At 36.6% G+C, this 26,476-nt stretch overlaps 5 protein-coding genes across 8 annotated transcripts in view; 2 read left to right on the forward strand and 3 right to left on the reverse strand.

The window, feature by feature from the left end:
* Positions 1 to 19, reverse strand: part of rpl9 (ribosomal protein L9) — a 3,918-nt gene extending 3,899 nt beyond the window's left edge. Inside the window, exon 1 of the mRNA XM_043244042.1 lies at positions 1 to 19. This exon is cut by the window's left edge and continues 6 nt beyond it. The gene's annotated coding sequence lies outside the window, so the exon portion shown is untranslated.
* A 234-nt stretch (positions 20 to 253) lies between these two features.
* lias (lipoic acid synthetase) lies at positions 254 to 6,044 on the forward strand. Its single transcript, XM_043243868.1, has 11 exons — positions 254 to 413; positions 679 to 851; positions 1,825 to 1,918; positions 2,496 to 2,576; positions 2,682 to 2,838; positions 3,109 to 3,166; positions 3,256 to 3,384; positions 3,770 to 3,915; positions 4,012 to 4,082; positions 5,195 to 5,306; positions 5,719 to 6,044. The coding sequence occupies exons 1-11, from the start codon at positions 324 to 326 to the stop codon at positions 5,784 to 5,786; spliced, it is 1,179 nt and encodes a 392-aa protein (XP_043099803.1). The 5' UTR covers positions 254 to 323; the 3' UTR covers positions 5,787 to 6,044.
* A 74-nt stretch (positions 6,045 to 6,118) lies between these two features.
* Positions 6,119 to 12,699, reverse strand: ugdh (UDP-glucose 6-dehydrogenase). Its single transcript, XM_043243773.1, has 12 exons — positions 12,518 to 12,699; positions 11,582 to 11,743; positions 11,401 to 11,502; positions 11,121 to 11,321; positions 10,180 to 10,377; positions 9,909 to 10,056; positions 9,710 to 9,804; positions 9,207 to 9,337; positions 8,139 to 8,278; positions 7,961 to 8,052; positions 6,980 to 7,090; positions 6,119 to 6,890 (listed from the first exon to the last, which is right to left on the reverse strand). The coding sequence occupies exons 2-12, from the start codon at positions 11,741 to 11,743 to the stop codon at positions 6,789 to 6,791; spliced, it is 1,482 nt and encodes a 493-aa protein (XP_043099708.1). The 5' UTR covers positions 12,518 to 12,699; the 3' UTR covers positions 6,119 to 6,788.
* Positions 12,700 to 13,160: 461 nt separating this feature from the next.
* smim14 (small integral membrane protein 14) lies at positions 13,161 to 18,119 on the reverse strand. Of its 4 annotated transcripts, none has more exons than XM_043243982.1 (5): positions 17,671 to 17,953; positions 16,329 to 16,409; positions 15,738 to 15,786; positions 15,502 to 15,650; positions 13,161 to 14,474 (listed from the first exon to the last, which is right to left on the reverse strand). In XM_043243982.1, the coding sequence occupies exons 2-5, from the start codon at positions 16,401 to 16,403 to the stop codon at positions 14,436 to 14,438; spliced, it is 312 nt and encodes a 103-aa protein (XP_043099917.1). In that variant the 5' UTR covers positions 16,404 to 16,409; positions 17,671 to 17,953; the 3' UTR covers positions 13,161 to 14,435. The 4 variants fall into 4 exon arrangements, with proteins under 4 accessions (XP_043099917.1, XP_043099928.1, XP_043099950.1 ...); XM_043243993.1 differs by having other exon boundaries at positions 17,729 to 17,945; XM_043244015.1 differs by having other exon boundaries at positions 17,651 to 17,813.
* Positions 18,120 to 20,497: 2,378 nt separating this feature from the next.
* Positions 20,498 to 26,274, forward strand: ube2kb (ubiquitin-conjugating enzyme E2Kb (UBC1 homolog, yeast)). The gene is made up of 7 exons (XM_043243921.1): positions 20,498 to 20,879; positions 21,667 to 21,760; positions 21,872 to 21,930; positions 22,656 to 22,738; positions 22,904 to 23,003; positions 23,090 to 23,218; positions 24,519 to 26,274. Exons 1-7 carry the CDS (start codon positions 20,520 to 20,522, stop codon positions 24,591 to 24,593), a joined length of 900 nt encoding a protein of 299 aa, XP_043099856.1. The 5' UTR covers positions 20,498 to 20,519; the 3' UTR covers positions 24,594 to 26,274.
* The last annotated feature ends 202 nt before the right edge of the window (positions 26,275 to 26,476 follow it).

The following is a 26,476-nucleotide window of genomic DNA, read 5'->3' on the forward strand; positions in this document are numbered from 1 at the left end:
GATTAAGGGGGAAAGGAAGGAGGAAGGACGTCATGACGTAAATGTAACCGGTACGTCTTGCGTCATCGCCAGTTTCCGAGGCACGACCAAACGAATACAGATGCTGAAACGCAAAATTAATGACGTGATTAGTCACAATGATTATTGATTATGATTTTTTATATATATATTGCTTTATATGTATATACTATGGTTAAAATGTATCACATCCACAGGTTTGTCAATATATACACATATTGCATCTTTGTCATAAACATGCAGTGTGAGTTAATCGATGTCAGAGCGATTGTTGTCAATGACAGGCTCAAGCAGGATCTAAAGTCATGGCGTTAATCAGTAGAAGTTGCGGCGCTGCGGTTCGATATTCGTCTAATCCTTTGTTTTTGCCATCAAAATGCTTTGAGGGGTCTAATGTGAGTGATTTTTCGGGTTGTTTTAGTTGTATTGATTGTACGAAAACATAATGTCAACTAGTTTTGTCTCAACTACCGGTGGAGGCCAGTACTGAAGTTGCTGCTATATATAATAAACTATATACGGGTTACATATATTAAAATTAGTTTAACATTTTCTACGCACATTATGCTATTAGCGATGTTCGACTGAGCTAACCGAACTGGTAGATGATGATAATAGTATTCTGAAAGTTTGTCAATGTGTGAATGCTTGTGATCGCAGGTTTACTGTAGCAGACTGACCACTGCTGCCAACACATCCTCAACACTCACTGAGAGGAAGAGAGACATGAAAGACGACGGCCTGAACCTGCAGGACTTCATATCTGGAGAGCTGTCCGAAAAGAGCAAGTGGGAGGAATACAGAGGCAGCCTGAAGAGACAGAAGGGAGAAAGGTAAACCTGTGGAAACGTCGCTGTGTCTTTGGTGCGTGGATGTGGAAATCTTTCAGTACAGTGGTTTTTATCACAGTGTCATGATATGTTATGTTCATCAATGTCATTCCAACACAGAAGAAATAGTATTCATAGCAGTATTCACTGTGCAAAATCAGTTGTTCACTAAATAAGTGTTGTCCAGTTATTCTAGTTGTTCCTTTAGGCACATAGACACGTTTGCTTTAATTGGTGAATAACTGAAAGCATTTTTGTCTGGTAAAGAACAATTAGAAATTAGAAATTTGTGTGTGTATATATATATATATATATATATATATATATATATATATATATATATATATATATATATATAAAACAGACAAAAATATGCTAATTGGTGTAGTTTCTGATATATTCAAAATTTTACATTTATGAATTAAAATCCTGATCACTTTTAATGTCAATCAGTGAGATTTTCATTATTTGCACAAAATATAAATATTGGAAATCACACTACTGTATATCTCCCAATAATATTTTTCCTTAAAAAAAAAAAAAAGCCAGAGTCTATATATTACTAACAATATAAATGCAATAAGTTATTTTTACACTAACTTTATTAAAATCAATTATACTAAAAGGCCTTTTACTTGTTAAAAGAATAAATGATTGATTATATGACAGAAGGCATTGTGTGTTACAGTTTTCTAGTTTGGATTATGCCATAATTTAGAGATAGTTTAGAAATTTGCATATTAAATATGATACACTAGGCTTTGTAGGGTTAAGATGTAATACTGTTTAATATATATATATATATATATATATATATATATATATATATATATATATATATATATATATATATATATATGAGAGAGAGATAGAGAGATAAACACATCATAATAAATCCTACTGTAATAAGTACATTTTTAGATATACATGTATAAGGTCCAGTACCAGATCTAACCAGATATGTTTATTTTGTCAGGCTAAGGTTACCACCATGGCTGAAAACAGAGATTCCTATAGGAAAGAACTACAACAAGCTGAAGAACACGCTCAGAGAACTGAACCTGCACACAGTGAGTGTTTGAAAACATGCCTGATATCTCAACTTCTTTACACGATAGACACAATTCTCTAATACAAAGAATGTGGATGCGGTCCAGGGGCTGTCAAGCTTCAAAAACAAGAATCAAACAAAAATCATCACAAAAACATTTATACTTCAGTTAAGTCAGGATGCATTTAATTGAACAAAAAAGATTTGTTGTTGTTTTTTCTTTTTATCCATCAAAGTATCCTGAAAATATTTAGCACCATTTTCCAAAAAAATATTAAACGGCTATTTTCAACCTTGGTTTGTGCCAATTCAGCACATTAGAATAGATCAAATAAACACGCTATGATTTCTAAAGGATCGTGAGACAAATAATTGCAGCCTTGTTGAACATAAGGTCTTTATTTTACGCCCCCCACGCTGCTACATATAGTTTAGTATTGTAAACAGAATTTTGCAATTTAGATGTAGCTAAAACAGTGATGATGACCTTCCGCTTTTATTGCATGTGAACAAAAAGCATGGATGTTATTTAAAACGATGTTTATAAGCCATTGTTAAATGCATTATGAGTTTATCGACTGTTATTGTTGTGATAGGTCTGCGAGGAGGCCCGGTGTCCCAATATCGGGGAATGCTGGGGGGGAGGAGAGTATGCCACTGCCACAGCCACCATCATGGTGAGTGTCTGAGAAATGCTCACACTTTCACAAGGACAGTATATCTCATCATTATGGTTTTGACTCAAACACCTCTGCTTCATTCTCTTAATACTCTTTCTACAGCTGATGGGGGACACATGCACACGTGGCTGTCGGTTTTGTTCAGTTAAAACAGCGAGACGCCCTCCACCCCTGGACCCCGAGGAGCCATATAACACAGCTAAAGCCATCGCAGCATGGGGTCTGGACTATGTTGTACTCACATCAGTGGACAGAGATGGTGAGAAAACATGAAAGACCTCGTATTTCATTTCTTTGGACATTTGCCATGATGCAATGACATATTAAAGGGCTCAACCATTTTACATTACAGCCAGGAGTTTATCTGTTAAAATCATTTTTAGTAAGTTTTAGTAGTGTGCAAGCATACAGATAACATATAGAAGTTAACAGACATGCACAAAACTTTCGTTTTTGTTTAATGGTGTCTTGAAAATTAACTATTGCACTTTTATTGACTTCTGATCATATTTGTTATTATAATGAGCAGACATTCCTGATGGTGGGGCTGAACACTTTGCACAGACTGTATCCAACCTGAAAGAAAGGTACAACAAAATAAAGTTTTTTTTTTTTTTTTTTTTTAAGAATGAACACATTTATCGATTTCTCTCATACATGGTCGTTTCTCTCTTAGGACCCCTAAAATCCTGGTGGAGTGTTTGACTCCTGATTTTCGGGGCGATCTGACAGCGGTGGAGAAAATTGCTTTGTCTGGGCTTGATGTTTATGCTCACAATGTAGAGACTGTCAGAGATTTACAGAGGTTAGCGCTGTACAATTTTGTGTGCCTGCATAAAAAATGTTTTAGTTCACGGTAGCTTTTCTGATTTAATCATTTACAATTTTTCTTAAGAAGAATGTTTATAATGCTTTTTTTTTTTAAAAAAAGCACAGACAGCTTTAAAAAAGTTAATATTAATATTTTAAAAGTAATTGTATATTATAAAAAATAATAACAAATATAATTCTACGTTTATGTAATTTTAAATGTGGTTTTTTTCATATTTTATTTTATAAATAATTCATTTTTATTTCTAGCAAACGCAGTCACCACCAGATGGCAGAAATATTTACTCTGTTTTGAAGTGAATTAGTTATGAAGATTTCATTGCCGATCTCACTTTCCATCTTCGATTTTTGACATTAAGGCATGTGCGTGACCCCCGTGCAAACTTCGACCAATCACTGAGTGTTTTACGACATGCTAAAAAGGTGAAACCCAGTGTGCTCACGAAGACGTCCATCATGTTAGGGCTCGGAGAGACAGATGCTCAGATACACGCAGCTCTGAAAGGTAATCCGTATTAGAACTAGAGGTGTGTTACGTGTATCACGGGAGGTGGATAAATGTGCACATATTAACATATGAGAGTTCTCTGTGTTCTTGCAGAATTGAGGGACTCTGGAGTGGACTGTCTAACACTGGGGCAGTACATGCAGCCAACCAAACGCCATCTAAAGGTGCGTCAGTAATAAAGCAAGCAAAGCCTGTCCTAGATGGTACACTCCCAGGCTGTTCACTGGTGGCTCACATCACTAGCCCCAAGCTGATTGGCTAGCTTTACGCAGCACTTTGATAGTGAAAGTGTGGTTACGTTTGGTTGAATTTAAATAGGCTAATTTTCTCCTCTAGAGATAAACTATGTTTTACTATTTTTGAATCCATTCAGTTGATCTCTGGGTCTGGCCCTAGCGCTTTTAGCTGTAGCTTAGCATAGATCATTTAATCTGATTAGACCATTAGCACATTAGCATAAAGCTCAAAAATGACCAAAGAGTTTTGATGTTTTTTCCTATTTAAAACGTGACCATTCTATAGTTGCATCACTTACTTAGATCAACGTCAGAAATGAAACTTTTTTCTTTTCTAAGCTGATACACTCTCATCCCGCCGTAATAATCAAGGAACTTTTCTTCCTTACCATGGGTGCAACAGGCGCAACGATACAGTATTATGCAGCGCCTGAAAATAGTCTCCAGCAATTTGAACATTATGTAACTATAGAAGATTTTAAGTAGGTTGAAATATCAAAACTCTTTGGTCGTTTTTGAGTGTTATTCTGTAGGTCTAATCAGATTCAGTGGTCTATGCTAAGCTACAGCTAAAAGTGCTACCACAAGACCCAGAGATCGGCTAGACTCAACTGTTTAACTCTAGGGGAGTTGGAAAATGAGCGTAGTATCAAAAAATGTGGCATGTTCCTTTTAAGTGAAGTTTCTATAGCAAATATATTATAGTGAATAGCTTTAAAAGTGCATTTGATGTGCGATAAAGCAAAATGATATTTTTGAAACCGCTATATCAAAGATAAATTTAATATAGAATTTCTTTAAATAATCTATTTTAGATGACCTTGCATAGAAACTCTGACTGGGCTTGTTGGGCAGATCTAAGATCTAACCATACTTTTTCAAGAAGCGAGAATTCTTTCAGATATAATAATTCAAAAGCAACAGGCAACATTTCCAGTTTCATACATAATTTCGGTTTCATTCTGTTACATCACACACTTGTCAGGCTTCCAGAGAGCTGGTGTCTCTTCTTCTGTCTCAAAGTGTGTGTCTGATTGAAGGTGGAAGAGTATGTTACTCCTGAAAAGTTTGCTTACTGGGAGCAGGTTGGCCAGGAGATGGGCTTCGTCTACACAGCCAGTGGGCCACTTGTGCGCTCATCTTACAAAGCAGGTAACTTGACAACATGCTTTAATTAGAGCTCGGCCTCATAAAAATGTGTATAAATAGTGCAAAAATGTACTGTTTATGGGCAATTTTATTGGGTTCGTTAATTCATGGAAGTTTAGCTAATACTAATAATACATAACAGTAATTCCAGTTTTTCTATGGCAGTTCCTTAGCTGGTGCAACATGCCCCAGAGATGTGACTTTAAATTTTCCTTCTTTTCTCATCAGGCAACAATAGCTACATCATTAAAATAAATCATTTGCTGTATATTTGCTTTCAAAAAAATTTTTTTTTGGATTTTGTAAAAGCTTTTACAACAAGGTCTAGTTTCAACCATTAGGGCAGCCAGCCTTTGACTCAGTTACAGTTACACATACTGTAACTTAGTTTAAACAATACCTTTTTATTTTTTAGGGGAATTCTTTTTGAAGAATCTGCTGGAAAAGCGGAGGACTGAAGAAGCTACAGTGGCAGCGGAGTAAAGCTAGTAGTATTATTAATAACATGGTTCATACAAAAATTCTGTAATAACTTACTCTTCCTCATTTTATTTTTAATTATAACATTATATATTATGCCAGAATTTTCATTTTTTAGTGAAGTGTCCCCGTAAGTATGCATAATTCAAAATTATGTTGCGGTAACTTGTAATATCGTTTTACAAATGGATCAAAGATCTGTACACTGTGCATGATTTAAGTAATATCAATAAAATATATTCAGTTCAAACTTGTCAAAGATCATGTTAATGGTGTATTTTTGTTATAAACATGGCGTCCGTATTTAGTCCTATCAAATGAGTAGCCCAAACTGCTTCATTTCATTGGTCCATATTTATTTAAGAAATACTTTTTCAATCGTTGTACGTGACGGTTATAAATCTGTACAGTAAGAGATGATTTTATAAAAGCTACAATAAGACTCAATAGCACACAAGGATTGATGTGGATTAATAACTGAACACAAACACAAACAGTGTTTTTTTATGTCCCACTTGGTCGTAGCATTTAAAAGTTACCATTCCTTCTGTTGCTGCTCCTTCAGACATCGCTCTCAGTAGATGATTCATGAAGTCTATAACACTTCATGATTCATGAGTCATGAAAAAATCTATAACACTGATATCTGTAATCAATAATATACTGCTAAACTGTATTGGGACGTTAATGCATTAACTGTTACAAAGATTTCTGAAATGGCACAGACATGAGAACAAAATTTCAAGAATAATGATTTAAAAAACTAAGACACAAATGACATTGAATCAATGCATTCTTGCGAACGGCCAAGAAATATAAAACTCAGTGTTAAAAAACATTCCTAAGACATAAACACACACACAGACACACACAAAGCAAATGCATTTTTACAAAATGGTTTCCAGCAACGGTCACACATTACTTTGGTATTCTCAGGAAAAGACTTTAATCAGTGTAAAGTGCACGAGCGTGTGTGTGTGTGTGTGTGTGTGTGAGAATCAGTGTCTAGGCTTTGGATTTCTTGTTGGGTGGTTCACTGATTCGTGGAACTCCTCCAGATGGTGTGAAGGGAATTCGGGTCGTCACCTTCTTTCCAATGGTCTCGATCTATGCAAAACACAACATTAAACCATGCCACCTAATAAAATGATGAAGCCACTAACATGTTCACTGCACAGATACAGATGTCCACTCACCTGAAAGCCAAAGTTTTGTAGCTGAGGGTGCAGATGGTCCAGGACGCGTCGACCATCAAAAATAAATGCTGGTTTCAACATCTTGAGGTATATTTTCTCGTAATCTAGATCCTAAAAACAAGCACATACAATACTTCACTCTTCTTTTTAGACATAACATTTTGTGTGCGTCTGTCTACACTTACAAAATGTAAATGTGATGGTATATTTCTATTTATTTATATATTTATTTTAGTGCTGTCAAATGATTAATCAATTAACTGCATTCAAAATAAAAGTTTTTGTTTACATAACCTATGTAGGAGTGCTGTGTATATTTATTATGCATATATAAATGCATGTATATATTTCAGAAAAAAAACTCTTAAATATTATAGAAATTATATAAATATAGATATGTTAATACTGCCAAAATACATACGGTATGTGTGTGAATTTATAAATATAACCATAATAAACATACACAGAACACACACATATTGAGCAAATTGTATTTTGTTAGATAGCACTAATTTACATTTATAAATTAATAAATATATAAGGTTCTACTTTATTTTAAGTTTCCCTTCTTACCATGTAGTATTATTAATTAACTGCATGTACTTACTATTTGTTTAGGATTAGGGTTACTTGCCACCAAAAAGCATTATTTATAATATTTTTACATGTAGATTTATAATTCTGTATTTATTTTAAAATGTAAAAAAATCTATTAAGCATTTTTGCATCAAGTACGCCAAACATCAATTCATTTACATTTGTAATATGTTTGGTATTAACTGTAATTTAGTATTAGACAAATTTTACCATTTTAAAATGCATGCACATGATTACTAAATATGGCTCTGATATAGCGTCGGTCCGTGACAGTTCAGCTTTAGTAAAGCAAAAGCATTCCAAATCAAAGCACGAATGAAGTCCTACCCTATCAGTGCTTTCTAAACCTGCGTAGAGTTTGTGTTTCTTTTGTGTGTCCCGTACCTTAAACATGTCCCACTCCGTGCAGATGACCAGGGCATGTGCACTCTCACACGCCTCATAGGGGTCAGAGGTCACCGTTACAAGATCAGACACTGCAGAGAGAACCGTGGCAAATTAGACAGTCCCGACCTGACATTCAGCATGACACAGCGCTCCCTCCCATCATGAACACGCATACCTCTCTCCGGGCTGTCTCCGGAAATGCTGGGTTGAGACAGGTCCTGGATTATCTGCTCCTTCAGCACTTTAGGGTCATAAATATGCAGCTTGGCTCCTTCGTCCATCAGATACTTAGAGATGTAGATACTGGAGGACTCTCTGAAACGCAACACAAGAATCTCATTTACACACAGATCACCATGCCATGGAAAAGGCCCTTTAGCAGCAGCAGAAATATAATATTTAATAATGGTTGCACTTTATTTTGACAGTCCACTTCAGACACGCTGCTCTCTAGAGAGAACTAATTCTCACTGATGTGAAACTACATGCCTACTAACTCTCAGAGTGGACTGCTAGGGTTAGGGTTAGTAGAATAGTAATGACTGCTAGTTGAAATTTATCAGCAAAGTTACTTACTGTTAGTAGACTGTCTAAAGTGGACCGTTGAAGTATTACCTAAATAACTAATACAATATTTACATCAAATGATATAACATTGAACTTTTTTTTTTTTTTTTTTTTTTTTTAGGTTTAATGAATCATAATTTCACAGTGGTGCCCAAAAGAGAATAGAAAAGATGGAGATATTAAATAAAACATTCTTAAATTAATGTGAATATTTTAAACTTCACACAAACAACCTTCTAAATAATTTATCACGCTAGTAATAAAATTATTAGCACTAGCAGTATCAGACTTTGACCCCACTTAGTTATTGAAGGGATCTGTTATTATGCCCCATACCTACCATGTCTCGAATGGAGTTTAAAAAAACAGCACAGTCATAATTGTCTTCTGAAACAATCCACATGTAGAGGCGTGACATGTCCTCGGTGACTCTAGATAAAGGTTATGGGTGGCATGGGCGTGTTTGTGCACGTGGTTTTAAATGGGATATAGTTTAAACCAAGAAAAACTGTGCGTATCTTCATTACGCAATCAAAGCTGATGGTTAACTGATGCCCCGACAACCTACAGTCTGTGTTTTGTAGGTAAAAGTGAAACAGCTTTTGATTTGTCATAAATGAAGCTGATAAAGTTGTCATAAATAAATAAGACTTGTTCAAAGTATCCCTGTACGTACCTGGTGTCTCCAGTGTCCTTCTTGAAGGAGAAACCCAACAAAGCGATCTTCTTCCCTGTAACGGTGTTAAACAGGCAGTCAATGATCCGACAGGCAAATCTCTTTCTCTGGTATTCGTTCATGTCGATCACCTCAACATAGAGAAAGAGGAAAAGGTTAGATATCAATGAGTTTTCACAAGACAAGTTCTCATATGAATGCAATTGGCTGGTAAGAATTGTAAATGTATTTATTTTAATTAAATCTTATGTTTACCAAGGATGCATTCAAATCTCTAATATTATTTAAAATAACCGTTTTCCATTTTAGTATAGATTAAAATGTATTTTTTTCAGCCGTTATTAATCCACATTCAAACTTGCTGGGACTTGATCCGACAACCATTTGATGATTTTGCGCAAAGCTAAATCGGACTTAATGTGTCTTTCCAGTAAATTATGACTCACGCAAAAATAACATCCCAGCAAGACTTAAAAAAAAAAAAAAGAATCATTCAAAGTTACCTGTTGCCAGTATGAAGCAACCTCTGGGAGATTCAGTGCCTCACATAGATATACCAGATTCAGCACATCCTTCTGAAAACAACTTCCTCCAAAACCTGACACGCAGACACAAATACAACTGAAGGCCAGCTGAAGCACAATTCACATTTGTTTGCTTGCATCTCATAAAAAGCGCCAACAATGAGGACTGAAGACTGACCCACGCTGGCTTTGAGGAACTTGCTCCCAATGCGCTGATCCATGCCGATGGCTCTGGCCACCTCCTCCACATCAGCACCAGTGGATTCACACAAGGCAGAGATGGAGTTTATACTACTGATGCGCTGAGCCAGGAATGCATTTGCAGCCTAAAAACACACACAATATAATTACATTTCAAGTTTTACACATCAAAGTTTTTAAGAAATCTTATAGGCCTCATCAGTAGAACTCTGATCATCAATGAAGTCTTGTTTTTACATTATACATACCAGTTTGGAAAGTTCTGAGGACCAGGTGTTGGTGGTGATTATGCGTGATTTGGGGACCCAGTGCTCGTAAACTGCACTGAGAGCGCTGATGGCCCTTTGGCCCTCTGGAGTCTCATCTCCACCTATCAGGACACGATCCGGGTCCTTCAGGTCCTTCACTGCCGTCCCCTCCGCAAGGAATTCTGGGTTAGAGAGAACCTGTAATCAAAGGCGGGAAAAGGTCATTTATTAACACAGAAGAGCAGTGAACAAACCCCTAAGGTACACAAATCCAATTGGATTTATTAGTTCACTTTAGAGGCAAAAATAGCAACCTTTGTAGAAAAGTTTTATACACCGGTCTGTTATTGTGGCAACATTTCCACAGCCCGAAAATGGACGCAGAACGTAACTATGATTGGCTGTTCGACATGTTCGCTCAAACAGCCTCATGGACTGCCAATGAACGCTGCCTTGGATTCCAGACCTTGTATAGAACTTGTATAGTAACTTGTATAGAAGCACATTTTCAAAACATAAATGAATACCTCCATTGCGTTCTATTTGATTGCAGTATACATACATTTATATGCACACATTTTACTATTCAGTAAGAGTCAATATAATGTTTGAATGTTTTTGAAAGCAGTCTCTTAGGCACACTATTTTAATATATTTTAAAATGCATTTTTTTCGGTGATGTGCAGATCTGGTGCTAAAGAGATATTTCTTTTATTGCTTAATACTTTTGTGGAAACTGCTTTTTTGATGAATAGAAAGTTTAAAATAATGCAAAAAAAGGTAATTAAAAAAATCCCACCATTTCCCTATATATATATATATATATATATATATATATATATATATATACACACACACACACACACACACACAATTATATACAATTTAACCTCAAATTCTAGACTAAAGATCATGGACATGTCCCGCTGACACAAACACACCTGCAAATTGAGGCTGGGTTTGGTGTTTGCATCAAATATCCTGCGGATGCTCTCAGCAGCACGGACCGGCACCGTGCTCTTCTCCGTAACGATTTTATACCCATCCGACATCTCCACAATCCGCCGTGCACATGCCTCAATAAACTTCAAGTCAGCAGCACGACCTTTGCCCATACCATACGTCTTTGTTGGGGTGTTTACCTGAGCAAAAGAGAAAGACATTAGGTTCGGTGTACAGGCCGACATGCAAAACCACATTAAAAAGATGTGTTACACTCACAGAAATGAAGACCAGATCCGCCTCTTTAATGGCAGTGTCGATATCGGTGGAGAAAAAGAGGTTCTTCCCACGGCAAGACAACACTACTTCATTGAGACCCGGCTACAGGAGCAAGGAGAACTCTCATTAAAATAAATCAGAGTACACATTTAACTTGAATTTATATCTTTAACATTGTTACCTCGTATATAGGCAGGGTGTCAGAGTTCCAGGCTTTGATCCGGGATTCATTAACGTCCACTACTGTTACTGTGATCTCGGGACACATGCTTGCAATGACACTACATGTCGGACCTCCAACATACCCAGCGCCTATACAGCAGATCTTTTTAATCTGAAACATCTGAGGGAAAAAAACCCAAAATGGAATCAAGGTTAAAAAATAGGTCTGCAACAGATTAATAACGGCCCCTTGCTACCCAGCAAACTACTCTCAGTGCAGTTCCTTCTCTCTCACAGAGATCCAGGGCCTCGTGAGGTGGGCACTGGTAAGTGTCATATTACTGGCCCCCTGCGGCTAAGACACGGCGAGAAGGTGGGCTCCTTCGATACGATCGGTTCTTTTGAACAGTTCGTCCTAAAATCCGATTCAGTGATTCTTTTGTATAATATATTTGGCGAACCACTAATACATACTATTAAAATGTATGCCATAAAATCAGTTAGGTCTCACGTCTCTCGCTCATCGTCTGCTAAATTAGTAGGTTTTAGACACAAGTGAATCGTTCAGAGCGGTTTTGAATGAAAAGATTCATTGAAAAAAATACTCCTCGAAAGACTCTGTAACAGACATGAATAACCATTATGAAAACCAGATAATAAAATGAAAAAAACGGATAGAAAAAAAACGCAGATTTTGTGTTCGCCAAAAAAGTTGATAACTGTTGCCCGTTGATGCTTTTAACGTGTAAAGCATCATTTAATGGTTTATGAATGGTTTGATTGCTAATGTTCTAGTGAACACAGGAACTCTTTTAACTTTTATAACTTCACCGTTTTACCATTTAAAGATTTACGGAATATGATCAGTTTTGGGATTCTGTAGCTCCAATCACAACTTCGCATTCGATTCTATGATATACTTTAATATACATAAAAGATTTCAAGACAGACTTACCTTGTCTCACAGTGAAGTTCTTCAGTTAAACACTCTTCTGTGTGACTCAGGCCAGTATGCAGGTAAGGTTCCTCCGTCTGAGGTGCCTTGTTCACGAATGAATAAAACTATTATATGCTTGATACATAAACTCAGGCAGAACACACACACCCCCCCACCGGGAGGGGATAGCAACGTAAACACTTCAGAGAGGGGAGGGGACACTGCATCCGGGTCGTAAAGTTTTTCTACTTTTCTCTTTCAAACTAAGAGTCTCGTTGACTGAAAGAAGCTCTGATCAAAACCTTTTTTGACTGTAACAGAACAAATGAACGCCGATAAGCCAAAATAATTAATTCTTGCAATTTAAATCTAACTTAATTAGATAACGTAAAATAAAGACGACAAAACTGATTATCGAGACATTTAATTTGACACGAGCGAAACATTACGTGTGAAACATTACGTGTGAGAACGCAGACGTTGAAGCAGCCAATCAGCGACTGAGAGGTCTCGTCGACGTAACATCAAAGGAACGTATTAGTGGTCTTTTGACGCGGAAATTACTTTTAGGCGTAGAGTCATATCGACAAGTTCTAATTAAAAACGCATCACCAGTAAATATTCCCATTCCCACATTTAACAAAAGAAAAACACGTCCTGGTGCTATTATTCATATTTATTTGTAGTAAACAAAAGTGCATAGATCAAGCCCTTTCTCACAGAGCAGTTTCATTATAACAGTGTACATAGACAGACTTTTCATGCCCTGAAATCCACACCACCACCACCACAACCGATCCATCCAGAAATCCTTAGTCCAGCTAATTGCACCAAATAAGACATTCTAACATTCTCACAGAACTTAAAAGACAGGAAGTTTGAGTAAGCTACACCAAACTTGAAATGGGGCACATTTACATCCTCTCTTTGGTGCTTTTCTGGAGCTTTGCATTCTGTACACAACTGTAAAAGGTGCCACAACCAAAGTGCTACTATTAGTCAATTCGCCCTTAATTCCCAAGTACCCAATTTTTCTTATCAATTTTAAAGATTACATTGCTTTCAGACTTTCATCACTGACATTTGACAGTTACCCATACTATTTGACCAACTGTTTAAGTATAGCTACATAATGATTCCTGAGCAAATGCAAAAAAGAAAAGTCTTAAGAGCGGCATTCAAGTGGCTATGCTAGCAACAAAAATCTAGTGATTTTTGTACATAAAGGGTAAATAGAAAGCCTTCAGGGTGGAGAGGTCTGCTTTTAATCAGCCACCTCTCTGTGGTCAACAGATCCCAGAACATGACAACATCCACACAGCCATGACGTCAAAACTGGAATACGCACATTTCATTCTTTCCTCTTATACTACTTTTTTTTTCTACTGGTCTCTACTGGAAATGGTCTTGGTCAATCTTAAATCATTTTAATTGCATCTGTCTTTAGAATGACTCATTCTCATCATGACATCATGTCTGTGAAGTCATCACAGCTTTGGAATGTACTGGTCTCCAAAGGACAAGAAACATTATCCTTTTTACTTCAGTCTACTCAAAACCAACCCAAATCTTTTGACAACACCCAATTTCTAGATCACAATTCATATTCATATGATCTAGGACAAATGTCATTATATAGGCCTATATGTGATTTTACCAATTGTTAAATACCTAATAATGCTTTATAATAAAATAAAATAAAATATATATAAGTATATAATAAGATATATATATATATATAGATATATAAATCCGGGAAACTTTAGACTCCAACAATTCAGCATTTTCAGCGTCACCCTCCCCTTCATCGGACTAAAGTCTCTGGAATCTGAAACACTGATAGATGATTAAGGAAACTAACAAGTTATATTAGTCACAGTAGTTGATCAGGTGGAAGATGGATTAAAAGATCAAATCTTTTGTGGTGGAAAAAGCTCTAGTCCACAGGAGGTGCTGGTGGCTCTCTGCCGCGATTCTAAATGAGGAGAAAAAAAAAAAATTTCCATCCAGTGACTACAGGAATTACAATTCAAGGAATAATGTAAAGTAACAGCGTTGAGATGCTACACTTTCTGATTACTGTCATACTGTATGTGTACACTATCGCTAATCAAACGTTTGGGATCATTTAGTTGTTTTATGTTTTGTAATAATTCTCATGTCGACCAAGACTGCATTTATTTGATTGAAATACAGTAAAACAGTACTACTGTGAAATACAATTTATTTTATATACATTTAAATAGTGCTGTCAAACAATTAATTGATTGATCGCATGCAAAATAAAAGTTTTTATGTAATAAAACAGTACACAGATATATTATGTAAACAAAAAGATTTGTTTTGAATGATTAATTGTTTGACAGCACTAATTTAACAAATGACGACGCTGAATAATAGCCGAGCAGCTAATGCACCAGTCTTTAGCATGACACGATTCTTTAGAAATTATTCTAGGTTTGGTTTCAAAGTAATATTTTTATCATTATCAATATTGAAAACAATCTTGTTTTTGCTGCTTAATATTTTTGTGTATAACAGTTATACAATACAATTGAGGTAACCAAGACAGATATACACTTTTATTCAGGAAGAATGCATTAACCTAAAGACATTTATAATGTTACAAAACATTTGTTCTCCCATTACATGCTGGTCTTTCACATTTTCTTTTCATCAAAGAATCCAAAAAAAAAAAAATGCATAATGATTTCCACAAAAATATTAAGCAACAAAAATAGTTTCCAACATTAACAACAATAATAATAATAATAATAATTATTATAATAATAATAATAATAATAATAATAATAAATAAATTGTAACCCTTTTTCATTGTAAAAACGTTTATCTGTATTTTTAACCAAATAAACAGCTTTGTTAAACATACAAACTTTTTTTTTTTTTAAACAGTGATTATTCCAAACATTTGACTGCTAATGTAAGCAATAACTCACACAGTTTGACCATCATTAAGAGGGAGTTTATCTGTCATGACTTACACCGCGGGGACCAGAGGGCTTGCTGCTGGCTGAAGGGCCTCTCAAGCTGGCTGGGCGGAGCAAGAAGAGCATGAGAGCTAGAACTAGCCATCCCATAATAATCATGGGCAGAGTGATGTCCCCTTCGACAGAGGAGTTAGGGCCTGGCACTGCACACACAACACTCAAATGTTAGAAAATACAACACAATGTGTGCTATAGTGTGGTGTGCTTTTGTTTCGGACGGATAGACTTACTCTCCTGAAGGCACTCTGTGTCTGTACAGTAGGACTGGGACTGTCTCAGCTTGGAAATTAATCACAAAGATCAAAAAAATATTTCAAACAGCTGAATGAAGTGTTATACCTTGGCAGATCTGAGGGAATCAAAGACGGACTAGCGCCATCTACCGGCTTTTTCTTTAAACTACACAATTATTTAGAATTATTTAACACCTGTAGTTTAATTTTTAAGATAAAATAACCACATAAATATATGCAGTTACATACTCCGGCACAAGCCCTGTCAGACCGGCACGCGTGCAAATTAAATTAATTTATTGAAATTAAATAGATTCAGTGTGAAATCCATTCAACTACAACTCCTTTTCTCTGTCATAAACGAAACCCTGACATTATTATTCCACAGCTATACAATCACAAGATATATACACAATATTATTTGGATAGAGTTTAAGTAAATAGGTTTAGTGAATTTCATGGAAAAATATATTCAGATCAAGGTTGTTTCATGGAGATCAATAAGTAGAAATAACATTTAAAAGATCAATTTCTATTCGCACATCTGGAGTAAGCAAATGCAAGTAATATTTGAGATGAAGAGCTCACCAGACTGATGAGTCTCCTCATGGCATGTTCATGAGAGCAGATGCACTCACAGGGGTCAAAACCTCCCTCTGCCATCCTCTTCTGAATAAAACAGAGCATTCACAAACATCCAAAACATTACAAACACTAATAACATTCACTCATTTTATCCACACACAGATACTCAAACACTGAACGGGTGCGGTGAATTATAAAGGCTTCATGTGTGAAGGCTGTCAGCAAGTCTCACATTTGAAATCCAAATAAACACAAAGCTGTGGTAAGCTTCTTTAAGCTACCCAATGGACTGCTTCTCCTCTCGAGTTTCGGTTTTTGTTTTACTTCTTTGTTTTAATTAATTATTATTATTAATTGAGTACTTCATGAACCATAAAATAATTACATTTACATTTAGTCATTTAGCAGACGCTTTTATCCAAAGCGACGCACAAATGAGGTAATCTGTAAATGAATAGATAAATAGGCTACATTTTATATCGTCACATGAAGAATTGACGCTTTAATGATAACTACGTGGGAGTAAAAAATTAAATGCATATTACACAAATTGAGTAAAACATAACGATTGCATTCGTGTGTGTTTTAAGAGGGACGTTGAGACGCTCGGCAGTCGCTTCAGGTATCGGGCGCGCGCTCTGAAATGCACGCTCCCGTTAAATCACGTTCGCGTGAATGAAGTGTAAAGTTACTCGTTAAATCCGAAAACGAACACCGTAGTAAAAATTCACATTCATAACCATTCCAACATCACTTTTAAATAGTAGCCTAATGCTTTCAAATCGGGACGGTTTTGTTCCGCGTGTCTTAATAACAAAAAAGTATTAATCATTTAAGGCACGGCTTAATCTCGGAAACTATAAACAAACACAAGGCAACCCAAATCAGGTTTTCTGGTACGTGGAAGCCTGCTCACGACAGCGAGACAGCTTTGATTGTCCGCAGATGAACGCGAAATGAATGCGAACACTTGAGGAATTCGATACAGGTCCTCTTCTATCACTCGGCTAAGTTTTTCGTAACTTGGTTGAGTTTGCTTCCTCTTCGGCTGACTTCACAAACAGCTCTGTTCGAGCACTAAACGCTTATAACACACAAAATGCCCACACAATAAACACAAGATAAGTAATGTTTTCCCACCGCGAATGCTTAAAATATGCCTGCTTAAAGCGTTTTCAGCGTTATCTTGGATGTTGGCGTCTTCGTTGTTTATTCAGTAAAGCAAGCGTAAATGTTTAGCCTAACAGAGACAGCATAAAACAAGACACGAATACAATTTTACCCAAGTGCAAAACCAACCAGATTTGGACAGACAGATGTCTTACCGACGACTTCGACAACTCACTCGAAGGGATTTAAAACCATTCGCCTCAAACCTGGAGGACCGAAATGTGACTACTGACCCCCGCGAGCCTCCGCCAGCACAGGCCAAATCCAGTGCGAATGCTCCCTTGTGCACACTGGTGTTTGGCAACGGGCCCCAGCTCCGGCTGATGTTCCGTCTGTGTTTTGATAATGATCGGGAAGCAAAAATTAGGAATGCTACTACGGCGAAGGCTCGGTTCGTGCATGGCAAGTAGCTCGCGCTGACGTTGATTTGTATCTGTCCTGAGGCGTCCAATTGTGCGGCGTAATTATTATTCATGAGCGAAGCCTTCAACTCGCCAGCGACCGCGGTTCAGCCAATCAGCGGGGCGGCCTGGACGAACATAACGCCCGGCGCGTTCATAGACGCGAGCGAAGGCTTTGCCGTAGTAGACTTCGTGCATTGATGTGGTGGAATTAACAGATGAGAGCCACGTCGCTACGTGACGTGAAATGTCGCATGTTTTTGGTAAACAACGAAATGGCGTTACGTTACTCATCGTTCGCGAAGCGTACCGTCTGTTCATTGGATACCGGCGTAATAAAACGTGTGTGTGCGGTGCGCGTCGCTGCTAGTAGAAATCAATAGTGGTTTTGGGAAATGTTCTGAAAAATAACACGAAATAAAGACCCCGTCAACTCAACAGCCTAATTAGTATTAGCAGAGTTTATGACACAATTATTGTAAGTATTATTAACTGTAAATAGCTTAATTTATGAATTTGTGGACATATTGCCCCAACCACGAGGCAATGGCGTCATCAGAAAATGAAGAAATCTGCAGCAAAATGAATGGTGTAGAAACAATAGCTTGCACACTTTCATTCAATCAACAACAAATATCATCTGAAGTTAACACTTAGCAATTATTATCATACTGTTGTTTTTGTATTTTAAGTGAATGCCTTACGCACATATCTAGGAAAATAATGCTCTTTTTTTAACGAAAGATGCTTTATTTTACACGGTGTATGGCTACTTTATGGAAGCCACGATGATAAGGTCAGATAAACAACTAAATATTGGAAAAGATGAATCAGAAATGAATCACGGCTGATTGTGAACAACAGGCTGATGCTTTTCTATGGAATTGCAGTCAGTAGTACAAAGGAGCACTTTCTGAAACCAGAAACTGTGTATGTCTTAAATGTATCTCAAAGAAACCTTTGCACTTTGTAAAAGCTGAAAGTAAACTTATTTCTCGTGAGTTTTTTGTGACTTGCTAAATGTGCTTGGATTATGAAGAATTCATAATATATAATGTATATAATATATAAATGCCCCTTTAAATACAAATGAAGACTTCTGGTGTACAGTGGGTATCATGCAATGATAAAACTACTTAATTTTGTAGAGTGAATTTACACTTACCATCATTTTAATGTCACCTCGGCACTTTAGAACAGCAAACTATATGGTTTATAATACTGTCTAGTAATATTAATAATTTTTTATTATTATTACTATTTGGAAAGAGAAAAATACATATAAAGCCACATGACATGCAACAATTTATAATGTGCACCAAAACGTTACTATCACGCTTTTATAACCTGAGGGGGCGCCTTGAGAAGTGTATCTATTGTGTATGAGTGATATCTAGGAGTGTGAGTGAATGATTGAATGTGAATAGAGTGAATAGAGATAGAGCTTTATGTAGAAGGACCTATAAAATTATAGACTATAGTTTTATAGGTTCATATGCCTGCACTCTACACACATTTTTATTTATTTTTAATTTAATTTTTTTTTAGTTTGTTTTTTTTATGCTGAGATTTATTGTACAATGATTTTTGGAAACTGTTACATCTCTCTCTCTCTCTCTCTCTCTCTCTCTCTCTCTCTCTCTCTCTCTCTCTCTCTCTCTCTCTCGTAATGCATCGTTTGACAGTCCAAATCCATGATGAACGATTTGCAAACAAACCATTTTCTTTAAAACCAGTCATTTCTCAAAATGCAGCATTTTTAAAAAAAAAAAAAAAAAAAAAAAAAGCACTGAGAGTTAGAGTACAACTGGCTTTAATTCATTAATTTAAGAAACATTTAAGTTGTACATCAAACCAGTGTCTTATTACCATTCTGTGGTGTCATTATAGAAGGGCAATTATAGTTTTCTTCATGTTCATGTTTCTTTGCATGTTGTTTGGGTATCAGTCACACTTTACCAATGCTGAAAACAGCTGTGATGCTCAATATTAATCGTGATAACCCCCCTCCACTTTCCAGGATTCTTTGTTGAGATAAAAGTTTTAAAATTAAAAAAAAAAAAAAAAAAAAAAAAAAAACAACAACCCACAACAACAATCAATCAATCAATCAATCAATCAATCAATCAATCAATCAATCATTTTACTTATATAGCGCTTTTAACAACACAGGTTGCATCAAAGCACTGTACAGTATAAAGTAGAAGAATACAATGACAAAAAAAAACAAAAAAAAACCTTTTGTAGATTTTGTTTGTGATCACTTCTCAATTTAATGAGTTCTTGCAGAATAAAAATCCTTTTTCAAATAAATAAAAAAATTAATAAACCCCTCTTTTTGAATGGTACTGTAATTAAACAGATAAAGTGCACATTGTGGGTTACATTCTAAAACTTTACATTATATGTGATTTTATATTACGTTACATATAATACGTTTGTGCCTATTTAATATAAACTTATCGATTACAAATATATAGGCCTAACATCTTGGCAAAAACAGTGCAGGGGTGAGGGAGGACCCTTGTGACAGATGTGACTTGGACGTGGGAGTGAAACGTATGCATCCGAGCACAATATCATGTGACAGCACCACGCCATATGGGACTGATACTAGATCTGCATGCGTTCTGGATCTGTCAAGTGCTCTGCTTTTCTGCTGCGTAATATCACCACCTGCTTCAACAAAGAGGACAAACGCTGTGTTCTAGTGTACTGTTTGAGTTTTCCAGACTCTCATTGTGCTCGCCGGTGTTTGTACTGGAGCTCAGCGAACTGTTTCAGGAGAGAGAGAGAGAGAGAGAGAGGGAGAGAGAGAGGTGTGAAAGTGAAGTACTATCAGTCTTTGCGGACTGGAGGCTCAAAACAGCGGAAGAGAGAAAGAGAGAGAGAGAGTGATAGAGAGAGGAATCAATCAGCCATGGCAAATATCGCTGTGCAGAGGATCAAGCGAGAGTTCAAAGAAGTGCTGAAAAGCGAAGAGGTTTGCAAAACGTTACTTTATTCTATTCTCCTGCCCGTTAAGAGCAAACAAAAGGACTTTTGCGAAAAAAACATCCAGAAGCCAGTGAGCTAGCCTAGCCCGCTAAGCTAACATTAGCATGAACTGTCATATGATGGCCTTTAGACGCGGAAGTCTTGCATCTGACAAATTGTGTTTCTTTTTATATTTTAAAATGAAAGCCTTGACCGAAATTGTGAGAAACATTTATTGATGTATCAATATACCACAAGATTATTGACTGCACACGCCGTTCTGTAGCCATGGAGCTAACTTGCTATTTGACATAGTTAGCCTGCTAGCTGCTCCACTAACCCTTCTTTATTGTGTTATAATATTAGCACTCGTGGGTGTCGCCTATTGACGTATTGTTCTTTTTTTAAAAATACTTTTTGCGCTAGTCCTGTCCGGACATGGTTGCTGTGTTACTGTCACTTAGCAGAACTGCTAGACTGTTTTAGTAGTTTTAATAGTGCAGCACTATGGCTGTTTCAAAGCCCATTGAGGTGCCTACCTAGACAGCATTTTTTGGAACCACGGGCACCTTTCATGCTGTCTACCTAGGCTGCTCATTGTTTTGAAGCAGTCCCACGACTTTAATCGGTCACTTCTTTGTTCCGAGCAACTGGAGTTAAGAAACAACCTTGTTTGACTAACTATAGGCTTGTTTCTGCCATTTTGTCCTGATCCCAGTTATATCCAACACACAAAAGTCAACTGGGTTAATGACACCTTTTCCTGTTTCTGTTTTTGTTCTGCTTTATAACAGACAAGTAAAAATCAAATAAAAGTAGATCTGGTGGATGAAAACTTCACAGAGTTAAAGGGAGAAATAGCAGGACCACCAGACACACCGTATGAAGGTAGTGAGGCTCCTTTCCTCAGTCTACTCTATTACTGGCATGATGTAGTTTGCAGACGAATGTTGTGCTTACGATTATAATTTAAAAGTTTTTTTTTTTTTTTTTAAATAGGGGGCAGATACCAGCTAGAAATCAAGATACCTGAGACATATCCTTTTAACCCACCCAAGGTAATCTTTTACATCTTTACTAGCAGTATTATTAGTGATTGCAGCTAATATTGAAGGTGAAATGATCTGATGCGTTTGTAAGTAAATCTGGATTTTCATTGTTTCCATTTGCCACGTGTCTGCTTGCAACAAGGCACGTTAGAGTGAACTTGAAGGTCTGTTAGTGTGTAATATACAGTCCTGTAGTGTACGAGGCACAGTTTCTCTCTACATTACCCCTTGCAAAAGTTGCCAAGTGTATGACGACTAGCGACTAAGTTTGTTTAGTTGTGTAGTGTATTCCATCCTGAACCTGACCGACACTTGACTTGATTTAACAAAGCAGCGAAGAACCGCTTTATGGGGTAACTGAACCTAATCATACAGTAATGAACTACTACTGTGTCTGAAGTTGTCTAAAAAGTATGTACTAAATTTGACCGTGAACCGAGAGGTAACAACGAAAGGTTGTAATAAAAAAGATTTTTAATTTAAATAAACTCTTCAAAGACTGTGTGCAGAAAACAAAACTGCACTGAAGCACTAAAAAAAAAAAAAAAAAAAAAGCAATAAAAAAATAAATTACATTTGTATTTACCAACTAAAAGATTAAACACCAAAGGGAGGAAATATCATATCAGGGTAATAACGCAGACTGATTTGCTTTGTTTTATCCAAGAGTTTGAAGTTATGATTTGATGTTGGCTCGATTTGAAAGGTCATAGGACTTTCTGCTTGTTTTTCAGGTGCGGTTTATTACTAAGATCTGGCATCCCAATATAAGTTCAGTTACTGGGGCGATATGTTTGGACATTTTAAAAGACCAGTGGTGAGTGCTTATTATTAACCATCATGATTGGTGTAAATTACTAACATCATGTGTTTACTAGTTTTTTTTATTTCCCCAATAACTGCTGTTCTTTCTCTTTCCTGTTTCCTTTTCTATATTGTTTCTTCATTTCCTCTGTGTTCTGTCTCCACTTCCTGCGCACAGGGCTGCTGCTATGACTCTGCGAACAGTCCTGCTCTCACTACAGGCTCTGTTAGCTGCAGCGGAGCCAGACGATCCTCAAGACGCTGTGGTAGCCAATCAGGTACACGCGCGCGCGTCCGAACGAGAACACGCAATAACAAAGCATCGCAAACCTTTCAACTACGTCACTGTTGTTGTTTTTCGCAGTATAAGCAGAATCCAGAAATGTTCAAACAAACCGCTCGTCTCTGGTCTCACGTTTACGCCGGCGCTCCCGTGTCCAGTCCCGAGTACACACGCAAAATAGACAAACTCTGTGCAATGGGCTCCGACAAAGTAAGTACCGAAAGTGGACAGCTGCTAGAGGCATGTGTCGCCTCGAACCTTCAGCACATTATGATATAAATAAGACGCATGTACTGACATAAATAACTGTGAGTGAGGTGTGTGTGTGTGTGTGTGTGTGTGTGTGTGTGTGTGTGTGTGTGTGTGTGTGTGTGTGTGTGTGTGTGACCCAGGACCACAAAACCTGTCAGGGAAGTAAATAAGCTTTCAGTTGAAGTATGATTTGTTAGGATCGGACGATATTTGACTAATTGAAAGTCGGGAATTTGAGGATGCCAAAAAAAAAAAAAAATCTAAGTTTTCCCAAATGAAGTTCTATTAAAATAATCTTTATTATTGCTAAATATTCTAATTATTTTTGGCATAAAATAATTAATTTTGACCTATACAATGTATGTTTGGCTATTGCTATTAATATACCCCAGCGACTTGAGTGTCATATAAGGTCTTTAACGATTTATACAGCGCTGGAGTCATGTAAATATCAAATCTGACCAGCCTTTTTAAAGGGGTTTTATTAAGGTTTTTTTGTTTACAAACCAACATTTTTTTTTCAAGGGTTCATCACATGCCAGCCACACTTCTACTTGCCAAAAAGTACCAACAGTTATGACCACATGACGTCAGAAAGTCGTAGTCTATGAAGTCTACACTCAGACATGTATTACACAATCAAACCGAATCCATATTATTAGGTAAATGTTTTCCCATATAGAAAATATAGGGTTATAGGATGTTTTATTTATATTTTGAAGTATTCTCGTATGCTCTCCAAAGCTGTGTTTGTATGCTCAAAAATAGAAACGGTAAAAGTGAAAAAAGAATTACAATTTAAAACTGTTTTATATTTTAATATAGAAGCTGACTTTTTCCAGACTTCCACGATCCTTTAGAAGTCATTCTAATTTGACTCAAATAATCAGTATGGAAAAGGGTTGTGCTGCTTCAAATTAATATAGCATTTATTTCATATAAAACCTTTTGTATAATTACAATTTAACACATTCTTGCTAAAAAAAACCCCATAATAACCAATCCCAAAAATATGCGGTGTTGAAAGGATAATGAAATTCTTCTTCGAATCAATTTTAGTTCAGTTTAATTTGTGGAGTAGCACTTTAAGTAAAAATGTTCTGTTTTGTCAGGATGGTTGCGATTTTTGAATTTTTTTTTTTTTTTAGTGCGATTATTTAATCAAATGAGTGAACTGTTAGCATCGTGTAAGTAATTCAGCAAATCTACTGTTGCTTACAAATGTTACATCGGGTCTTTCTTTGTCTCTCTCAAACAGAATGCAGTAATAGTAGCCTTGTCCTCAAAATCATGGGACGTGGAGACAGCGACAGAGCTGCTACTAAGCAACTGATCATCCAGTTCTGTTCATCAGGCCATGTTTTCCTCAAACCCCTCTGCATCATGACCCATTCACTCCCACCCAGCCAACCATGCACACACATGCATCAGCAGTCTTGGTTTGTTCAGAATGAACGTTTGGGTAAGAGACAGCAGTTAGACGGCGAGACCTCCAAATCATCTTCTGTCTTTAACAAATGTTCACATCCCTTGTCTTGTCTCCCCCTCCTTCCCAACGTTTTCACTGTTTTTGCCTTGTGTCTACAATCACTTTCCCTCTCAAATTTAGACTCTCACTTCCCTTTTAAAGAAACCCCAAAATGACAAAGCCTCCATCACTGTCATTTCATGTGAAACCCCCCACCCACTTGCATCTGTGAGACAATGTTAGTTCATGTAAATTAGTATATTTAAGGTTGTGTACATTTAAAAGGCAAAATAGCAGGAATGTTATTTTTTTTTCAATCTGTACACCATAAAAATGTTTTGGGATATGCTTATTTGAATGGGATATTTAGCATATAAAAACAAATCTTTGAGATGAATAATACCCCTTCTACTTGATGCTCTCTTACAATGAACAAATGTGTGATTTGATTTGCTCATTTGATTCTTTTAATGTTTCTTTTGGCTTTCCTTTGCACTAATCTGTCTGTATAGTAGTTGATATGGCCAGATGACATGGTGTTATGTGAGTGCAGACACAGTTTCACTTACCGGACGAAGTTATTATTTTTTTTTAACGAAAGGAAGATTGCCTTTTTTCATTTTCCCTCTTTTTGAAAAGGGGGACGATGCCGTATTGGTGGTCACAAACCCTTTCTTTTTGTTTTGAAGGCAGCTGTGGGGTTTGCAACTTGATAACGGACAGATATACATTGAGTTGCCTCTCTTTTTTTTTTTTTTTTTTTTTTTTGAAGAATGTATTATGAAATAACTTGCATTTAAGTGTAAACATTTTGTACACACACAGATGAGAAAGTGAAGACAAGAGGTTCTGGTTCTCTTAAAAAGATTGGCTTTTTTTGCAGAACAGTCACTTTAACCTGAGACACAATAATCAGTTTAATGTGAGACATTTCAGTTTGGCATCAAAGTATGTTGACGTGGAGGTTCAAAAGGGTTTCTGAGTGAGGTGGGGTGCGGTTTTTTTAAATATACCAAAATTGTATTCAGATTTCCACTCACAAGCTGCAGAGATAATTTCATATTTTGCACTTATATGATATTGCAAGCATGAATCAGACCGCTAGAGTTTTTTAGTCAACAGAGTTGCTTCGATGCAAACGGGCCAAGAGCGATTACTGCCACACAATGCTTTGTGAACCTGTTTTTACCTAGTGTTCTGTCCTTTTCTTACAGTGGTGAATTAAGTTTCTTTTCTCCCTTTGCTTCAGTTCGCTAGCATCCCCATATAACATCCGATTTCAAAATGCCCCCACTTTCACAGATAGTTGCTTTCATACACCTTTCTCATGTACATACAGCCAAGTTTTGTTTTTTTTTTGGGGGTGGAGGGGATAAAGTACTGTTCATCTCTAGAATGCACCATCGATGGCTGGATTTATATTTTGTATGAAAATCAAAAACGAGACAAAAAACAAAAAGACTGTCTTCCTGTAGTGATCACCTTGTTCAATATTGCACGAAGAAGTGAATTAAAGGACAAAAACTTCTGTCAAAGGAGAAATGCAGGTCATGGGCTCTGGCTTTAGTCACTTTAAGCTCCTTTACAAAACAAGACAGAAAAAAAACCTACTCGAGCCGTACAAGCATGGTTATTTATTGTGAAACTGTCATTCTTTTGAATTAAAAAAAAAAAAAAGAAAAAAAAGTGAAAAGTTTTAGCTTGTGCTATCTGTGAATCTCTGCTCTGCACCTGTTTGGACATCTACA

The sequence above is a fragment of the Puntigrus tetrazona genome, chromosome 1, assembly GCF_018831695.1.
Source record: "Puntigrus tetrazona isolate hp1 chromosome 1, ASM1883169v1, whole genome shotgun sequence".
Classification (NCBI taxonomy): Eukaryota; Metazoa; Chordata; class Actinopteri; order Cypriniformes; family Cyprinidae; genus Puntigrus; species Puntigrus tetrazona.